Consider the following 18,630-nt stretch of genomic DNA (forward strand, 5'->3'; position numbering starts at 1 on the left):
TAAAGAATGTCTTGGGGAAAATGTGGGTAACTGCATTTATTTGCATGCCCAAGGAGAAAGAAAAGGTCAAGATACGAAATCTTCAATGACTTAAAGTTTGGGAGATAAACATAGTGTAGTCCAACTCATGGGAGGCAAACTTTGGGCTTGCACTCATATCTCATGTAAACCTCAGTGACTTTCTTAGAGAAGCAATCACCATTTTGTATCGTCTCTGATCCAGATAGTGTCCACCCATTGAGAACAGACAGGGAGTGGAAGGTGGGAAAAGGTAAGGAACTCAAGCTACAGCTGCTTCACAAGGACATCAATAAATCAAGCAGATACAGATTAATACTGAGCTGTCACTAAAACAGTATTGATTTGTGACCATTTAGCTCACAACAAAAAAAAAAACCCAAACCCAACTTGGCCTCATGGGCCCTGCATATATTGACTTAGTTTATTTATTTGTTTGGGCAAAGTCACCATTTCCCAGCTTGAGACATGTCAGTGGCTGACTGAAGGCTGGGGTACCACCCTCCGGAGGCAGAGGCAGTCAAGCAGCACCTGTGGGACATGGACAAATACATTACAAGGAAATTTTCAAAGTGCTGTGAGTAAAAGTAAGCCCTGTCGTTCTGCAAATAACTCAGGTGAATGTGACCTCCAACGATTTGGTATGTTGTCAGTGAAAATGCTGGAAAACCGTCCTTCTGGAAATGTATTAAGAAATTATGTAATAGGGTTAAACTCGAATGGCTCTGATACAAACCCACTCAGGCTACATGCAGTGGCTGAAAGGGGGAAAACTCATGATGATGGCAAACTATGCTGATAGATGGGAAGCACACTGGTGAAGAGAGTTTCTAAACTTGTGATACCCACCAGGGATAGGAAAAATGCCAGGGCAGTGCAATGTTGCTACTTGAGAGAAGGCAGAGAAAATGCAGGGTTGAAGTTTCCTCTCCATCTTGATCTTCGGTCCGAAAGTTAAGGAAGGATCGAACCCAAGAGTATGTGTATTTTCAAGAAAAGCACGTGTGTCTCATCTTGGCTGTAAAAGATGTGTAGAAACACTACCTTGTTGCCAGATAGGCCTTCCCATCTCCCAGGGCAAATGTCCAAGCTTCTTATCGGTAACCAGCCAGTCAGTATGAGGGTGTGACAAAAATAATGCAAAGTAGGGGGGCATAAGGGTGTGGATAGATCTAATCTACTTCTTTGTGGAAAAACAAGGAAGGAGATTTGTTGGAAGACAGTGGTGGAGAGCAATCACTGATGTTCTTCAAAGTTGTATATTGCTTTGACCACTGGACTTATGTTCTGAATGCACTACTGCTGAATAATAACAGTAACTATACAGCTACCTACTTCTTAAAATACACGCAGATCATACTTCACGTTTTACTCACAGGAAAGCTGAGGCAGAGTGAACTTAGCAACTCCCTCACATTTGCCCAGTGGAAGTATCAAAGCTGTGCCAATACATATGATCCACACTAAGATGGGGCAGAGAGATTGCAGAGACACAGGTACTCAAAAGTTAAATAAACCAAAACCCAACTCATATTGTGTCCAAACACAGACTTAAGAAGTAATAGGGCCAGTGGCAGGATCTGAAGAAAGTGCCCTGCTGAGCATCTGGTGCAGAGGGCTCCAACATCACTCTCTGACAACTTGCAAAGAATGAAAGAAAATCCTAAATAACTCTTGAAATATTTCCAGTTTTATTGGTTTAATGATTTGGTCCAAATATATCTTTTTTTCTCAAACCCCCAGTCCCTAGAACCAGGTTATTACCTGACAATTTCACTTACTTCCATTTGAAAGCCGTTGTAACTGCAAGGGAAGCAAAATCATGAGGGGATGGAGTAAGGGGAAAGCACGTGAATACAAAAAAAGAAATTAAGATTAGTCCATAAGGAATTACTTTGGAAGCCTTACTATTTTTAAGCAAATTTCAATACATCTGCTGGAAGATGACTCAGGTTTTGAGAGGACGGGAGTATTTCTTTTCTCTAACAATTCTACTGGTTCTTCCACACCTGATGATTTTGTGGACCCCAGCTTTCTGCCAGGCCCCTGAAGCTGAAGATTTGGAACCCTGAGAATCATGTTCTTCTGTATTAGTCAACTCTTCTTTAAAATTAATATCCACAGATAATTTAAGAGATTAATTTAATTGATACAAGTTTGAATAGTGTTTATCCAGAATGATTTCTTTGCTGACCTGCAGTCTCTTCTTGCGTGTCAGCATAAAACTCTACAAGAATACCTTATGCACTGTACAGACTGGCACATTGAGGACGGAAAGTGTCCTGATTTCCTGCCTCGAGGCACCACATACTGCTACTGCCTTAGGGTAGTGGGTACACGACATTTGATGAGTTTCCAACCTCCCTCGCTTGCTTTCAATCTGATTATGTCTGACTGATACTATGACTATGCTGGTTTCCAGTGAAGGTGGAGTGAGATGGGGGTGTCTAGGGTAGAAATTGAGTTACATAGAAATTAAGCCTGACATGGTTGTTGTTCACATGTGTCAAAGTAACCTTGTGCATCCCACCTTCTTGATGCAGCACTGCATTCCCCTGAACCACTGGTGCCTGACTCTGGCTGGTTTGGCACAGAGGTGCTCTGGCACAAGGAGGATGTGTCATAGCGTGAGAAGAGTGACAGTGTGTTTAATGGTTACCTAAGCAATATGTTCTTCCATCCATCTGCTTTACTACTAGCTGCCTCCAGGTGCCTTGAAAATTGCTGACTGAAGATACAGAACTATAAATCCCCAGGATGCCATTCAAAGCCTCATGGAAAATAATAACCTACCGCTCTGTCCTGCAGACTTTGTCACTTTATGCTCCAAACGGACACTGACATCTCAAATGGGCTATCCATTTTGAGACCCATGTTTTATTGGCAGCTCCCTCTGATACACAAGGTCTAACAGTGCACGCCTGGCCTTAAAAATACCTACTTGAAAGATTTCTGCAATAAGTTAAAAAGTCTGCCTGGCTGGTGTTTTGGTCTCTTGCTCCACTAACAGTAACCTTGCATCTGCTGTGTTATTGGAAGCCTATATTCATCAGTCAAAAGGTGCTATTTCTCTTTGGAAACTTCCTTTTTTCCCCAGCAACCAATACCTTCCACCTTCACGGGAGCAGTCCCAAACTTAGCTCTGTGAGAGCACCGAGCGAGCACGAAATGCTGCATGTCTAGTTCAAACAACTCTGCAAGTACACTCTGCCATGGCAGATCAGGTTCTTTTTGATTTGCTCAATGAATTTTCTTTCCAGTTGCTGATGGGACTAGCCACAGGGCCACTAGAGCCAGTGCCAGCATAAGAAAAGGTGCAGGGAGCTGGGGTGAACCTGGCAGGGCAGGGAGTGCTATATCAGAAACAAACACTGTCCATGAAACCCCAGATTTACAGCTTTGCTGGGTTAAACCAGCGTATTCCACCTGCATATACTATCTGTGCAAGTCCTTGAGGACACGCACAGGTATGCTATCAGAGCCACCAATGCCACTGGCTTTGCCAAGGCTTGTGAACCTATTTGCTCCCTACAGGAGACAAAGTCATGACAAAACAAAGAACTCCTTGTCTCTTTGCATCTCTCGGGGTACTCACGCCACATCATTGCAGTATTTTCTTGTGTCCTCACAGCCTTCTGGGGTGCATGAGGTTCTGATAAAGTAACTCATTGCCTTTCCTCTGAGTTACGCAACTGCTTTCTCTTCCTTCTGCATCTGTTGCCTTTGATTCCAGCTGTCCCATAGCCACATGCAATCAATCTTTCTCGGGGGCAGAAATCATCTTTCTCTCTTTTTCTCCTTCTCCTGTGCTCCCAGCCAGCCCTTCATTCCAGCTGCTGACTGGTAACTACCCTCATGTGCTCTGGACAAAGGGCACATGAATCCCCTCCTCCCACCCCACTTCTTATTCCAGCAACTCAATCTTTTTACATGACCCACATCGCTTTAGTTCAGCCATCAGGCCATGCCCAGTGTGCTGATGGTATCTACAAGTAAGCAAATGGTCTTTTCTCTATCCATGTGCTTTTTAATTCTCTCCTGTGGAACTGAGCACTGGGAAAGATCCCAGTTTTTTTTAAAAAAATGAATCATTGCTATGCATGATTCATTTTGCCTGTGTCAGAGTTTACTTCCTTCATCATTGCAGATGGGTAAATGTGCATTTGCTTTCCAATATGGCACTGTAGGCTCATCCTTTCTCACAATATTTATCAGCAAGGAAACGGGATGGCTGCCTACAACCAGGAGCCAGCAATGTTAATGACAGGAAAGAGCAAGCATGAGGGTTTTCAGTGATGAACCAAATTTAACTGTCGTTACTGAAACACAGTGATAAAAGTGAGGCATAAAACCGTGTAATTCCCCCAGAAGTACACGGATAATCTGAAGGTCAAAACCATGTTACTTCTTCTCTAAACACTGTCCTAGAATAGGAACTAAAATGTTCCCAAATACTTACTTTTTTCTCTTACAGGCAGGAGTCTTTCCAGCATAGTAGCTGGTTAAAGTATTCTATAAAATGTTCTGAGGAAGAGAAGACCAAATGGGATATTCCCTCAAAACCCAAATGTTGTGTAAGCGTTGTAACAGGAAACATTTGCTGCTCATGATACTAAAGACATCTTTCCTCCTAACCGTTTCTCTGCATTATTGCATCTCCAGATACATCTCTGCTAGTTTGGTCATCTCAAAAACAAGAGGCAAAACACAGTTCATCTTTGCACAAATGAACTCTTCCACCCCACAATAGCATTGGTTTTTCCATACTGGCTGTTAGGAACAGTCCCTTGGCCATACCATCCTCCAGTGCCCGGACAGTAGGTGCTCACTGGTACAGGTGTTGCCAGTAGGGAGAGTTCAGGTGATATTTTTAAGCTTTTTCTTTTGGTTCCAAAATTGCCAATAGCTAGTGTTGAAAACAAAGCTCAAGAACTAGTATAAAGCTCCATGCCAAAGAACTGGGTTTTTCCCTGTGGAAAAGTTAATTCCAGTAACTAATGGCATGTGCGAATCACAGGCAATATACTTTTTAATATCATTACTATTATGTTCAGAAAAGGTGCTGACACCTTTCAGTTCCCAAGCATCCACTGAAGAAGGAGGGCAAATGCATGAAGGCTCAGCTCAGTGCATCAATTCAGCCACGGGCAGTCAAGTCAAAGGTTGAAGCTGTGGCTGAAGCAAGATCTTCCAGTCTTGATCAGGGAGACAGGAGCACATCGAAGCTTCCTGACAGCTGCATAAAGGCTCCAGTCATCCATGCCAGCACTATGCGTGATGAGACAGTGCAATATATGTGTGACATTTGCTCACAGGAGGGAAAGGCTGGGACCTGGATGCTAGGGATCAAGCAGCAGGTCTGTCATCATTTTACTTTAGTGATATGATACACATTTATAAACCTTCCCTTGGATCCCCCAGGCGAAGAAAGTATTATATATATTTAAAGGCTTCAATATGACTTTCAGCCCCTACAACATGTGCTATATAGGATGCCAGTGCAAAGCCTAGAGCCGAATTGCAGACTGCAGTAAGAACAGCATTTGGCTGCTTTTAATTATTTGCAGCAGTTAAAATCTATGCAGCATTTTGTGGACCCCATAATATGCTGGGTGATTTTCTATAAAATGAGTATTGAAAGAAGCTGAAAGTCATTAAAACCTAGGAAATTAATGGAAAAGCAAGGTAATAAAAAATAAGGGGAAACTGTTTTGAAATGCTGTAGACCAAGTCTTTCTCCCACATCCACAATCACTAGAGCAGCTTCATTGCAAGGACAGGAAAGAAGAACCTCTCCCTTCAGCTTCCCTTTGAGCAAGCAAAAGCAGTGGCCAGCTTGAGTGTCAACTGCTTGGAAAAGCAAGACATCGTTCTTCCATTATGGCAGGAGATTAGGAAGAAATTTCTCCTGTTTTAATTCCTTTCACCCAGCTGAGATCACTGTATCTAACTCTTCCTATCTAACTCTTCCTATATATTATTGAATCTAAAAATACCTCATGCCAATGAAACTAAGGGAATGCATCTGCACCAAGACTTCCATAGCCTGTGGCTTCCATTTAACGACCTGAGTAACACTTTCATCAATCTCCCTGTTTAGTGAGTTTAAAAAACATGCTGTATTTACCCCTGGAATTAGCAGATGCCTGGTTACATCACAGATTTATTTTGTTGGAGTCAAAACACGCTAATAAATAACAGACATTCATTCCTCATGGCTCAAGGTAACAGGGTTTGTTTATATTTACAGAGCATCTGTATATAGCTTAAGCAGCTTGCCTGACAAGAGAGATCAGCTGCCAGTGACTGCCCGTCCTCTGGACAGAGTGCCAGGACTGGCTCTGCATCGCAGGGCGGAAAATGTAACAGGAGACACAGGGAGGATGTCATGTACCGCAGACAGGGCATGGGGTTTTTAGTGGTTAAGACGACAACAAATGCACACCTCTGTCATCAGTCCCTAGTAGAAACCCGCATCCGTGGAGAAATTTAGAGAAACCAAAAAGGTCCTCAAAAACAACTGAGGTTTTGTTTTTCGAATAATGATAATGTACCGAGGAAAGCCATTATCCTATTTATGGTTTGTTGTTGAGACTCCCAGCCAACAGCACACCCATACTCTGTGCATACATACATTCTAATGATATGATGGAGCAGAATAAAGATATTGCAGGTTTGTCACATAATCCTGCACGGTCTGGCTTAACCAGCATATAATCACCAAGCATAAGAAGCCTTTGCAACTTTTAATGACTGCCAGGCCAGTGCCTACTAATTGCTGTAACACGACTGCACGTGACACCTAGAGAGAGAAGAAGGAAGAGATGGAGGGAAGGGTTCCGGGGACAAGTCCAAGGAACAGAAAAACTGAATTCAAAACAATTAAGTTGAAACCAAGTAGCAATTTTGTACTGTTATGCTAAAGGACAACTGAGACTAATTTGATTGACTAAAGGATGAAAGAAAAGTCTGATCTCAAATACTGTAGAAAACCATCCGCTGCTTTTATCTAGGGATGGCCAGTCAATAGGAAATTTTAAATATTAGGATTATGTACCACTTTGTCTCATCCCAACACAACCACTGAGGTGCAGATGGATTTCTGAACGATCATTCTTATCATCCTTTACTTGTGTGCCTTTGTTGCCAAAGTTTCCCATTTTAAAAATTTGGGCATTTTAAATATAGGTGCCCTGCCTCTCATGCCCACCTAGTGTGACATTCTGAACAGTACTTTTAAAGGTGATAACTATTTGGAGTTACCCTTGACTAGGATCGCAGATTCCTTTAAATTCTTGCTCTACAGTCCTCCAAATACTGGAGGCACTGAAAATTAGAGGTCACTATTGTCAGTTGAGTTTTTCATGAGTAGTCCAGAAATACATAACAGGACAAATTAGACAAATACTCAAAAGAGTTTTATTAGAAAACAACATGTGAATTTTTGATACTGCACAAGAAGGGACTGCCTTGTATTTCAGGGTGTATTTTCAAAGAGCATCAAGTTTTCCAGCATTTTAATGTTAGATTCCCACCTCTCCTGCATAGTTCTGTGCCTTAAGAGATAAATGAAGGAAGGCCGGGTATGCTTGAAGTGGCATCTGAGGCTCAGATGGGTTTTTATCCTCACTGCACAAATCTAAGTCCCCTTTATAGCAGGTTTGCCCTGGATACAGCCTCTGAAGGATGTCTGAAACAGCACGGGAGAGCAAAACAACTCTTCAGTATCGTGGATTATTAGGGCTCAGTGCTCAAGCTCATTTCCCAGCTCTTTTCTTTATTTGGCAATGTAGACAGACCCTTAGAATCCTAGCACTGTCTGTGGAAATGGACAAGTACATCCAGAAGCCAATTCATACCCTGGTAAACTTGCCTTGTCGTCTTCTGGAAATGCCTCTGTCCCTCCACGGGCCATAGTAGGAGCCAAGGCAATTTGGTGACTAAATCCTCTTGTAAATCTAGTCATTTACAAAAGAAAAGAACAAACAGATTCCTGTGGGATTTTAATTTTTTTTTCACAAATATTTGAAGAGCTATCACATATTTATGAAGATGTTAAAAAGTCAATAACATTTGAAGCACTTTAGAACATATTAGCTTATCTGAAATTTCAACCAGAAATACATTGTTTGTTTTCATTATTAACAGGCTCTAAGGGCTTCTGATCAGAAAAAATAAACATTTTGTATGACTTTGATGACCAAACATATATTGTGAGTTTTTCAGCTGTCAGTTTTGAACAGTTTTTCAACAATCTGTAAGCAGAAATGTCTTTAGGCTAACAGCTTCAACAGTATTTTTGAGCACAGCTCACTAAAAAGAAGAATTTCTATGTAATGAGAAAACTGGACATGTCCAAATCTCTTCACACTTCCAAACGGGGGAAGAAGTACAAAAACTGTATTTTAGCGAAGTTACTACTCAGGCAAACATCTAGGCTATAAGGTCAGATCGTATCTCTGCTGCATGACACCCACAGATATCTGTGATACATCTCATAGAGAAAACAAATTGCAGTATGTCATGAGCCTTGAATGGCAACTGGAAAGCTCTGACCTTCAAAAACAATGGGGCTCCAACTCTCAGGAAAGAATCCCTTTAACATTTCCAAGGACATGGATTAGCATTAATACCAAATCAATCATTATTTTTTCCATTGGGGTTCTATCAAACTTACCAAGCATCTGGGTCTTCCCATCTTGAGGCATCAGATGTTATGCATTGAAGGAAACATTTCAGAAAAAGAAAAACAAAAACCAAAAAAACCCCATTTTCCTGTGGTAAATTTTGATTTTTACTAGAACCACATTTTCCATTTTTAAGACAGAATTTCCAAGCAACTCTTAAGTGTACTTAAAAAACATATCCATAATCATCAGGAATCATTGGTTGGCAAACGGAAAGAAATCTCAGGTAGAAAAACAAACACTGAGGGTTTGCAGCCTTTTATGGTTTCATCATAGGTATCACGATAGCTAGCCTTTTTCCCCCCTCTAACACCCAACAGCATGAATTCGCTCACTGTCTCAGAAACTTACAATGAAAGTAAAAATGTGAGCCATGAATGCTCAACCACCAGCAAGCAAATAAAAAAAAACTAAAATAAAAAAACCCAAAGCACATTCTTTGTACATCTCTCAGTCTCTCAGTTTTGGCTGGTTGGGGTCCTGACTCATGAGGAGTGTCGAAAGTCTGGGGTTGCCAAAACTGCTTTCGTTTGTCACTAATAATCACTCATCCCGACAAACATGTGGTTTACTGTCTCACGGCAGGCCTCCAGTGCTAGGGGCTGAGGTTCCTTGGTGAGACAGCGTCTCCCAAGCTCTCACGCCAGGCCTCCAGTGCTATGGGCTGAGGTTCCTTGGTGAAACACCATCTCCCAGCTCCAAGACACATTCTTCTGCATTATTGGAATACGGGTTTTTTTAAGCATCAAATGTAAAATAAATAGGTCTTTCCATTGACAGATATTATGATTTTTATTTTTTTTTTTTAAGATTAACTTTGTTATCCACAGAGGTTTTGCAATATTTCAAGACCACTGATAATGGAGCAGGATGGAAAAGAACACAAGTACATCCAGTCTGCGCTTGAGTTTAATTACTTTTTCTGCTATGGCTAGGGACTTCTGAAATTGTTCTTTTGGTGGAAATAAAGTTAAGCAGTTGGCCTTTCCTGACAAAACACTCAGCTGAGCCATAAGGGCTGAGGAAAAAGTAACACAGGATGAGCTGACAGTTCTATTGAGTAATCTGGCAACCAAAGGTACATTCTTCAGAAGTGCCTGGATGAGCATAAGATTCCATGATTCTAACATGGCTTCATTCTCTACCTTCTCCCTGCTAGGACAGTCCCAAGACTAGTTACTTGTTTTCTATACTGGCTCTTGCAGACAGATTCAGGCTGTCTACAAATCCCATCTGCCTTAGAACAGGCAATGCAGAGCCCTTCTATGGCAGCCGTTTCAGGAAGAAGCTCCTGCAAAAAATAATCCAGTCTAATCTCTGTTTGAGAATATCTCTATACAAACAGGCATACCTACTTCAAGTGCTGACCACAATCAATATCCATTTCCTCTTTCTAGATTCTTCCAGTAATGTGATCATCTCAGAACTGACCCCAAAAATAGTCCTACAAACACACCATGTAAACAGAATTTTAGTGCAAATAGGAACAATTGTACCAAAGGTGCTCTGGGTAAAGATGCTAGGAGCAGGATTTATGTCTGATAACATCAAATAACTACTATATAATCATTCTGATATAAGAATGTTTTACAGCAAGTACAGTCATTCACTGGAACAACCTCCAAAACAATGTGGTAGAGCCCTACCACTAGAGGTTTTCAGGATGTGACCGGACAGGGTGCTCAATAACCTCATTGAGGTTCCCTTTCCCATGAAAGGTTGGAAGGTTCCTTCCAACCTGGGCTAGCCTACGATTCTATATATCGGCGTATTAGCTAGTAATCCAAACTCCTTTATGGTTATAAAGATAGAGCAAAATTAATTTGACTTCTTTTTTAAATGTCTACATGAAAATGAAATGAATTGAAATCAGAAAAGGAGACTTTTCTGGGTTTTTTTGTTTCCACAAGGAATTTATGGCAACCGATTCCAACATATGCTGCAGTCCTGTAGTAACGCAAATCACTGCTTTTGTGCCTACATTTCCCATGAACATTTCAGCTCTCATCAGACTTTGCTTTTGAAGTCAGTGACTTTTATTATATTGCAGGTTTTATAGCCAGGGTTTTAGCTGTACCTCAAATCTCTGCTGTAGTTCAAAACAGGAGAGGGAAGGACTCCGAAACCCTGCTAAATTCACTCGGGAGGCCAGATCTGGTCTGCTCAAACAATGCCTAAAGGACATGGACTCATGGAGAGCCTATCAGAAGACAAGTGAGATGCCCCTAATGGCATCTCTGTATTCTATGGCATTTCTGATTCCGAACCTCAAAAAAACTAATAACCCATTAAGGAATGCTAACTATTTATTTTCTTCTGGATTCTTATCCATTAGTGTACCAAAGTGGTTGTTTTCCTAACAGGCGTTCATTTTGATAAATGCATTTTACTGACCCCTTTTACAGAGGCCAGACATTGGAGGATGTGTAGAAATTTCTGCAGAAAATCACCTCCCTGTTACATAGCAAGGACACTGGATGGCTCCATCTCAGCCATCCATAAGTCATCGTAATTTGGCAGATGCATTGGCTTTTAAAAAAGCTCAAGATAAGAACAGCCACAGGGATAATAAGCCTTGTCAGCTTCATTGTGATGTTCTTAGTAAGTCAGTCACAAAGGCGTCATCTTCCCATAGGATTCTTGTACCTCCAAAAATCGTTTATTTAAATAATACCAGCAGTCTTACAATTTTTTCCAATAACTAAGAGTGATCTCACAGTTTAAATAACTATTAATTGGAAATCAGTACCAAAAATTTGAGCATCCTATTTTGGCTTTGAAACATAGACTGGGGCCATCTGTGATGTCTACACAAACACATCTCTCCAAGTAACCCACAAGCTCTACAAAACTGTGAATTTGAGAACTCTGTCTATCTTCCTTCTGTTTCTATCTAAAAAATCCTGCCAAAAGCTGGAACTGGTGACACTGCAGCAGACACTGCACCACTCTTTTGTAAAGAGCCAAAAACTGTGGACTGCCAAGCTTCCAGCGGTAGAGTCTATACCATATAGTCAGAGATGCAGAACTGTGTTTACACCATGCACACATTTTAAGCTAGGCTTAAGCCTGTGTATTTGCACATTAATAGCAATTCAAGCATTCAACTAAACATGAGCTTATGCTCATAGCCCATTTGAAGAACAAGCACACAGGCATAAGGAAGATGATGCTAAATTTAATGATACAAATAAGCACATTAATCTTTGAAAATCCATTGCTACTGTCGGGTCTTACTAGACCTGTAGTTTTAACTTAAAACCTCTGTCTGAACTTCTATTTCTAGTTCTGCAACTTGTGACATTTTCTTCTTACGTAGTACACTGGCTGGAGGTGTGCATGTACAAGTTACAAGATCCATGTATTTCTCGGAAGATTCATTTTTGAGCACCCACCTTACAGCAAAGGTGTCTGGTTTTGGTTTGGCATTAAAACTCTGACGTGTCATATTGCCTATTTTTTGCTGTCACTTAGATTTTCCCAGCTACAACACCTCTTTGTTGTTCCAGTAATTCCTGCCTGTTCGCTGACCCATATCACCGCGATTCGGCAATCGAGCCACACTGGGTGCACCACTGGTGCATGTGGGTAACCTCATCCACCTCTTGGCTGACTGCTCTTCTCACTCTCTTGCAACACTAATCAAAAGGGAAAATCCCCTTTGGAGAAACCCACCTCTGTCATCTTTGCAGCTGGGTAAATGTGAATTGGCTTTTAAATCTAGCACTGAAATCACAACCTTAATCATAACATTTGTAACAAATTCCTATAATCTGGAATTGCAACTCTTACTATGGTGAAGAGAAAGGTGACAGGATTTTAAACACAGCAAGGATTTAAAAAGTAAATTCAGTTGTGAACCAGGTTTTTATTATGAACCAGGTTTTACTGTCACTTCTAGAGCACAGTGATCAAAAGGAAGTGCAGTAGGACGTAAAGAACTAAAAATGGGTCAATATCGAGAGGATATACAGTCCCTGACTTCTGCTCATTGGACACAGCTAATGCTGAGTCTCTCCGATATTGTTTTGGTACAAAACATTTTCTTCAGGGTCAAGTGGATTGTTTCTAATACAGGGTGGGAAGCAGGTGGAAGATGTGCAGCATCACTTAAGGCTACTGAAAATAAATATGCATCTATCTCTCAGATATGGCTCATGTGTAAAGATTTGATAGGAAAGGTTTGCTTCTTAAGATGTCAATAAGCACAACTTTACCTTAGACTTCCAAGGCTGTATTTTCACTCAATGTAAGAAACACAAACATTTGAAACTTCCTACCTACTAAGAGATCTAAGACCTACTCTAAGGAAAGAAAAAATCTTAGCATAGGCAATCTTTCTATAGCATTTTAAAGTCTTGATTTTGTGTCATTCTTCTCCTTAACAGATGCTTGGAATTGCCCGTGATTAGTGCAAAGATTAGAGCTGAAGCACAAGAACTGGTATAATACCATGTGTGAGCTAGAGAGGTACAGAAAAATGGAGTAATACAAAGCAACAATAAAAACTGCACCGGATGTACTCACTCATCACCGGGCATCTTACATGATTAATCACTTGTCCTCATTGTAACAACGAAGCCAGGAAATCCACAAAACCTCAGTATGTATGTAATAGTGCATTTCTAGCTAACAAATTATAGCTATCGAGCTACAGAAAGAAGCATGCACTACATTTACTATAATTTAACATACTGGCCTTCCCTAAAACCTGGCAAAGTTTGCTACCATGCAAGCCTATAGCATCAAAACTATATATTTCAGTGAGAGTGAAAACATTACTGTTTAGCATGAGAATCAGCCAGAAAGTGGCCAGAAAGCCAAGATGGCCCAGGACAATTTGTATAAAGTAATTCATTGTGAAGGTGTTTGTGATGGTCCAGCTATGCCAACACATCCATCACTAACCATAAAATCAGAGCAAATGTTATAAACAGGTTGTGGTGGTGTTACCTGGAGCCAAAGCGCAAGCCTGGCTGCATTTCCTGTCAAACCACTGACCAGCCCTAGTGCCGTTTGGAAAGTATGGCTGACATCCGATTGCTGGCCGCCCAGTGAGGTTCACCAAACCACCAGCAGTAAAGTGGTTATGCTGCTTTCTTCAAAACATTTTTGTGGTTTTCTTGAGGACGTAGCATTCATCAGGTGAGTAACGTGGCCAGGATGGTTTTATCTTCTTGTTGCCATTATCTGTGTTTCAGTACTGTTCCAGTGGGCCCCCTTCTGCTTGGCCATCTATACATTGTATGAAGAACCATTCTCTGGTGGGGCTGTAGGCATCAAAACAATTTTTCAGGCTAAGGAGGAGCATTTTCACTCTGAACTCCCATTCACCAAGCAGGAAATAGCACCCAGTTATTTATATAACTCTACTTACAGTATATTTTTATTTCTTTCAAACATAACTTAAATATCCCTTTTATTTTTTAAGCTGCAATTTTGTGGCAATCCATAACCAATACTTTCTCAATCATACAGGACTACAATCCTGGAATGGTTACCTTCAGGCATTCTCAAGAGGTGGTTAATTAGCTGTTAAATTGGCTATGCACACCTCAATTAATCCATGACCAGCTCCTAACATGCCTGTTAACATCCATCTGCCACACACCATCCTCTGCTCCTGACCTGTTTCCCTGGAGCCTCATCAATCAAATTCAGCTTGGCAGGAGACAACTCTTTCGCATGGAGAAGAAAGGAAGACCATTCCTACCAGCTTCATGGGCAGAGGGCAGTTAAGTGTAGTCAGCTTCACAAAATGAGAAACAAGGAAGCATAAGACAGGAGACTTGCCCAAAAGACTTCCCAGGAGCTCCATGTCAGAACTGTGTAGGGAATTCCCTTATTCTAGCCAAGCAGTGTTATAGACATCGTGCTCCTTATCACAGTCTTCACTGCTCTGGCTTTTATGCCAATGTAATGCTGTTAAGAAAACGGTACAAAGAAGAATAACAGCACATGGAATTTCCAATTTCATTTCTTGTGTCATCTTTGGGAAGTCCTAGACTTTCTGGCCATGAAGCTACGGGTTTGCTACCACCGTGAAGGTAAGTCATCACCTAGAATAGGAAGACAGACATGTCATCCTTACAACTCATCACAGAAAGATGTCCAAAACAGACTCGGGTACTTGCCTTACAATGTGATCAGCTTCCAAATTATGAGGTCTTTTCTACATTCAACCACTTTGGGACAGTCTCTGGATGATTTCTGAATTTGCCTGAAGAGGCACACAGTTTTCAAGCGTTATTAAAGAAACGAATCTGAAATTGTAAAATACTTGTTTAATTTTATTTAGGAGCATAAGAAAAATGCTAACTACCATGGTATTTGGAAAATACAAGGAAAGTTCCTCATTTTAAAAGTCCAAAGTTCTTCAGAAGGGCCCAGGATCACTGTTTCACTTTACAGAGGAGGACACAGAAGGGCACGATTTGCCTCAGGTCAAAACAAGGCATCAGCTGAGGTAGGTACCAAACACACATTCACAGGCAAATAAAGCCCTGCAGGTCTCATGTATCTTGTCTGTCTCCTCCGACAGACTTCAACCGATTTTTATCAGCCATGTGACTAAGCCTTGTTTGCAGCAGTCCACTGTGCACACTTACACAGAAAGGGAGAGGCTGAGCAGCAGAGGGCTGGCTGTTTGCCTTCTCCTGGCTACTATGCTCCTGTCCAGACTGACTCTTCCCAAAGGAGATCTCGCCTTCTCTGAGGGTATCAGACCACCTTCAGGGTTAGAGAAGTGTCTGAGGTCAAGAGACCCTCTAGGAGCAGCAGAGAGCAACATCAAAGCCAAGTCAGAGAAGCCAAAGGCAAAGAAATTCCAGGTTCCACAGTACCACGTGGGGTCAGTACAATCTGAAAAAGGGGGTTGGTCTGGGGAGAGAGAAGGGAGAAAAAGTACCACCCAGCAAGGACATCATAACCAAGAAGAGAGAAAACCTTTGCCACCTTTACTCTTCTCAACATCCCAATACTGTAGAAACTACAGATATAAAAAACAGATGGTGAATTTATGATGTGTGTTTGAACACTGGACTTGCAAACAGAAGACAGTTGGTAAGAAGTTAATTTATGCTCAAATAAAGTGAGCTGCCAGGATCAAGACTGCGCTATGACCACAGTTGATTATCTTTTTTTCCCCTTGTTAATTATACACAAGCTTTAGTTTTAGTGCACTTCCAGTCTAATTATTGAAAAAAGGTTCATTTTTTAAGAAAAAAAAATTACAAATGAACGATGGTAACAACCAGCCTTCTCGTTGTTGACATGCATTCAGATTAATCATTATTTCCCTAATTAATCTAAATCACTTGTCCAGTGTAATTTAGGTGACTGCAGCAAGGATGACTTCTACATGTACCTAAATTTTCTCTTTAACTGTTTTGGTAAGCTAATACACAGAAAAAAATAAAATGTCAAATTGTAAACACACAAATTACAAGCTGGGCATATGCCACAAGCAGCAGCATTCGAATACTTCAAGTGGAAGAAGAAAATATCACAAAATAATTTTAAACAGAAATTACCATTACTCCTCCTCTGAAACCATGTCTCTAGAAGCCTCTCAAAAGCACTTTGATCATACTGATGAGGGCCCTCCAGACTCCTTGGGGAATTTCCAACACCCACCTCTATTTTCTCAGGCAGCCACAGGGAAAGAGGTTTTCTTGAAGATGTCAGCTGTACTAGGCTCATCAAGATGGCTCAGGCTTAACCCTTTCATGGCCCTGACCACTCTAAAGATACCATCTTCACATTGTAGTTCATGGAACTAAATTAGGACATAAGCCAATTTTCAAATCTTCTAAGCTAACAGGATGAAAACTAGGCATCACCTCTTGTGGCAGAAATATTAGCTAAATATCTCACCGTCCTGCTTGGAATCTCTCTTATGCCCAGTGTCTTTAACTCATCTCCAACACATACTGCAAAACATACTGTAAAGAGTTCTGTTCTACATGACAATAGAGCACTGTCAGTTCTCAACATAATTCCTCTGAATAACTACTTTCTTATGAGCTTCTTTCACAGTTTGCTTTCCATAGAGTCATAGTTCAACTTCCTAAAGAAACATTATGCATCTCCTCTAAATCTACCACTTCCAGTGGGAGGTGGTGGCTCTTGCTGTATTTATGACCATACTGTGTTAGCGTTGAATAGTAGTGTTGATTTTGTGTGGTTAATCAATCCAGTTGCAACACCTGCACAGAGGACAGTATTACAGGGCGATCATTATGAAAACACATTCTTCTCAGAAACAGACCCTGTTTGTTACTAAAAGTTTCTAGCTAGATAATCTGAGACCTGATGTAAGTGGCTGAGACAACTGGGATTTTGCCAGCTTTCAGAAGGAATAAGTTTTGCTCTGTGTCTGGAAGCTGCTGCCATGCAGCACACTGGCTATACACCCACACAAATAACATCATATATTAGAGCTACATTATACTTCAGTATCAGCTTAAAAGTTACTTTCAGATCAGCATAAAATCTAAGGGTTTTGCAAGCAGTAAACTGGGTTCCAAACCAAAGCAACCACAGATTACTTTCCTACAGGAGTGAAAAACTCAGCCAAAAGCAAGTTTAGATCTTCTTCACTGCTTCATGATTTCTGGTAGGCAAGCCTTATTCCATAGCCTTCCAGCTAAGATTACTTCCCTTGCTGGTTTTTAACCACTTCCGCCAGGCAAGAATGAGGCGGACAGAAGTCACATCAGGACAAAGAATAGGGTCAGGAAAGAAGCAGAAGACAACAGCCATACTATAAGACTGGGCAAGGGTCAGGAAAAAAAGCAAAATCTAGCCACAGCCACAAGGAAACTGGAGGAGGAGACTTGGAAGTTTTCTACAAAGTGAAGACTGTACACAATAAAGAGATTGGCAGTTAAGTGGTCTACAGGGGCAGATATCAGAAAAAAATACCATATTATCACAACATTTCTTTCCTCTATATTCATCTTATTCCTGGTTGACGCACTGGAACTTCAGGAAATCAAGTCAAGTGACTCGTACGTATGTTCTCTTTTGCCCGTTCCTAATTAAAAATACAAAACCAAAATAAAAAGGCCATGCACATCCACAAAGCTCCTTCACAGTCCTAAAAGAAGCAGCAGCAACTTCTAGAGAAATAAAGGCAAAACAAACTACGTATTTTAACTACATAGAGGCTAAAGTTTCAGTTTTCACAATTCCTGTGGAAAGGTGTTGCGTGGTCACAGACTAGATAGCCAGTATCTTAACCACAGACATGGTCTCATGCCTGTCATGGTTAGTTCTGCTGCCCCAAGCAGTCACACGCTTTGTGGTTCGCCTCAACAACAGGGGAAGAGACAGCATTTGATTAATATGGTGTTTGATAACCAGTAAGGTTAGTACACTGGGTACATTTCTTCAGCCTTGGCATTACTAACTTTCCATAGCCACCTTCCAACCAGAGGCTTGAAACATGGAATTCAGTCACACCAGAAGCTCAGGCTACAGAGCAACAGGAAGGTCTGAGAAACGGCAGCAGGAGATGGAGTAGCACACACTGAGTGAAGACTACAGAACAGCTGGAGACCTAACTCTCAATTTGATACACCAAGGTTAAACAAAGTGCATGGATGCAGTTCTGTGGTTGAACAAAGCCAGCCAGAACTAGACTGCTGAAAAAAAAACAAAAAAAGAAAAAGAAAGTCCAGGCAGGAAGAAAAGAGCTCAGATTAATCTTCCACATGAGTATCCTCTCCTCTCCCTTCACAAAAATCTCCTTTTTTTGTTCCCAAACTCCCCACTCGTCTTTTTTTTTGGCTGTATAATATTTTAAGAATAAGTTCAATTTGTTTACTTGCTTCAGCTCACATATATTTTCTACATGACTGAACATAAGGCATTACCCAAACAAAAAAATCATCTAAATAAACATGGTAAAGAAACAAAGGAA

At 41.0% G+C, this 18,630-nt stretch overlaps 1 protein-coding gene across 5 annotated transcripts in view; it reads right to left on the bottom strand.

Annotated features, from left to right (window-relative positions):
* Positions 1 to 7,461: 7,461 nt before the first annotated feature.
* The window catches only part of AKAP11 (A-kinase anchoring protein 11), a 55,461-nt gene continuing 44,292 nt past the window's right edge, over positions 7,462 to 18,630 (bottom strand). The window contains exons 13-14 of one of the 5 annotated variants that reach the window (XR_008448848.1): positions 13,659 to 14,968; positions 7,462 to 7,976 (exon numbers count right to left, since the gene is read on the bottom strand). Coding sequence is in view for 2 of the 5 variants with exons in the window: in XM_054060529.1 (XP_053916504.1) it covers positions 14,945 to 14,968 (24 nt within the window). In the remaining 3 variants the exon portion in view is untranslated. The other 4 variants (XR_008448851.1, XR_008448847.1, XM_054060535.1 and 1 more) reach the window with 4 other exon arrangements.

The sequence above is a fragment of the Cuculus canorus genome, chromosome 1 (assembly GCF_017976375.1).
Source record: "Cuculus canorus isolate bCucCan1 chromosome 1, bCucCan1.pri, whole genome shotgun sequence".
In the NCBI taxonomy this organism is placed as follows: domain Eukaryota; kingdom Metazoa; phylum Chordata; class Aves; order Cuculiformes; family Cuculidae; genus Cuculus; species Cuculus canorus.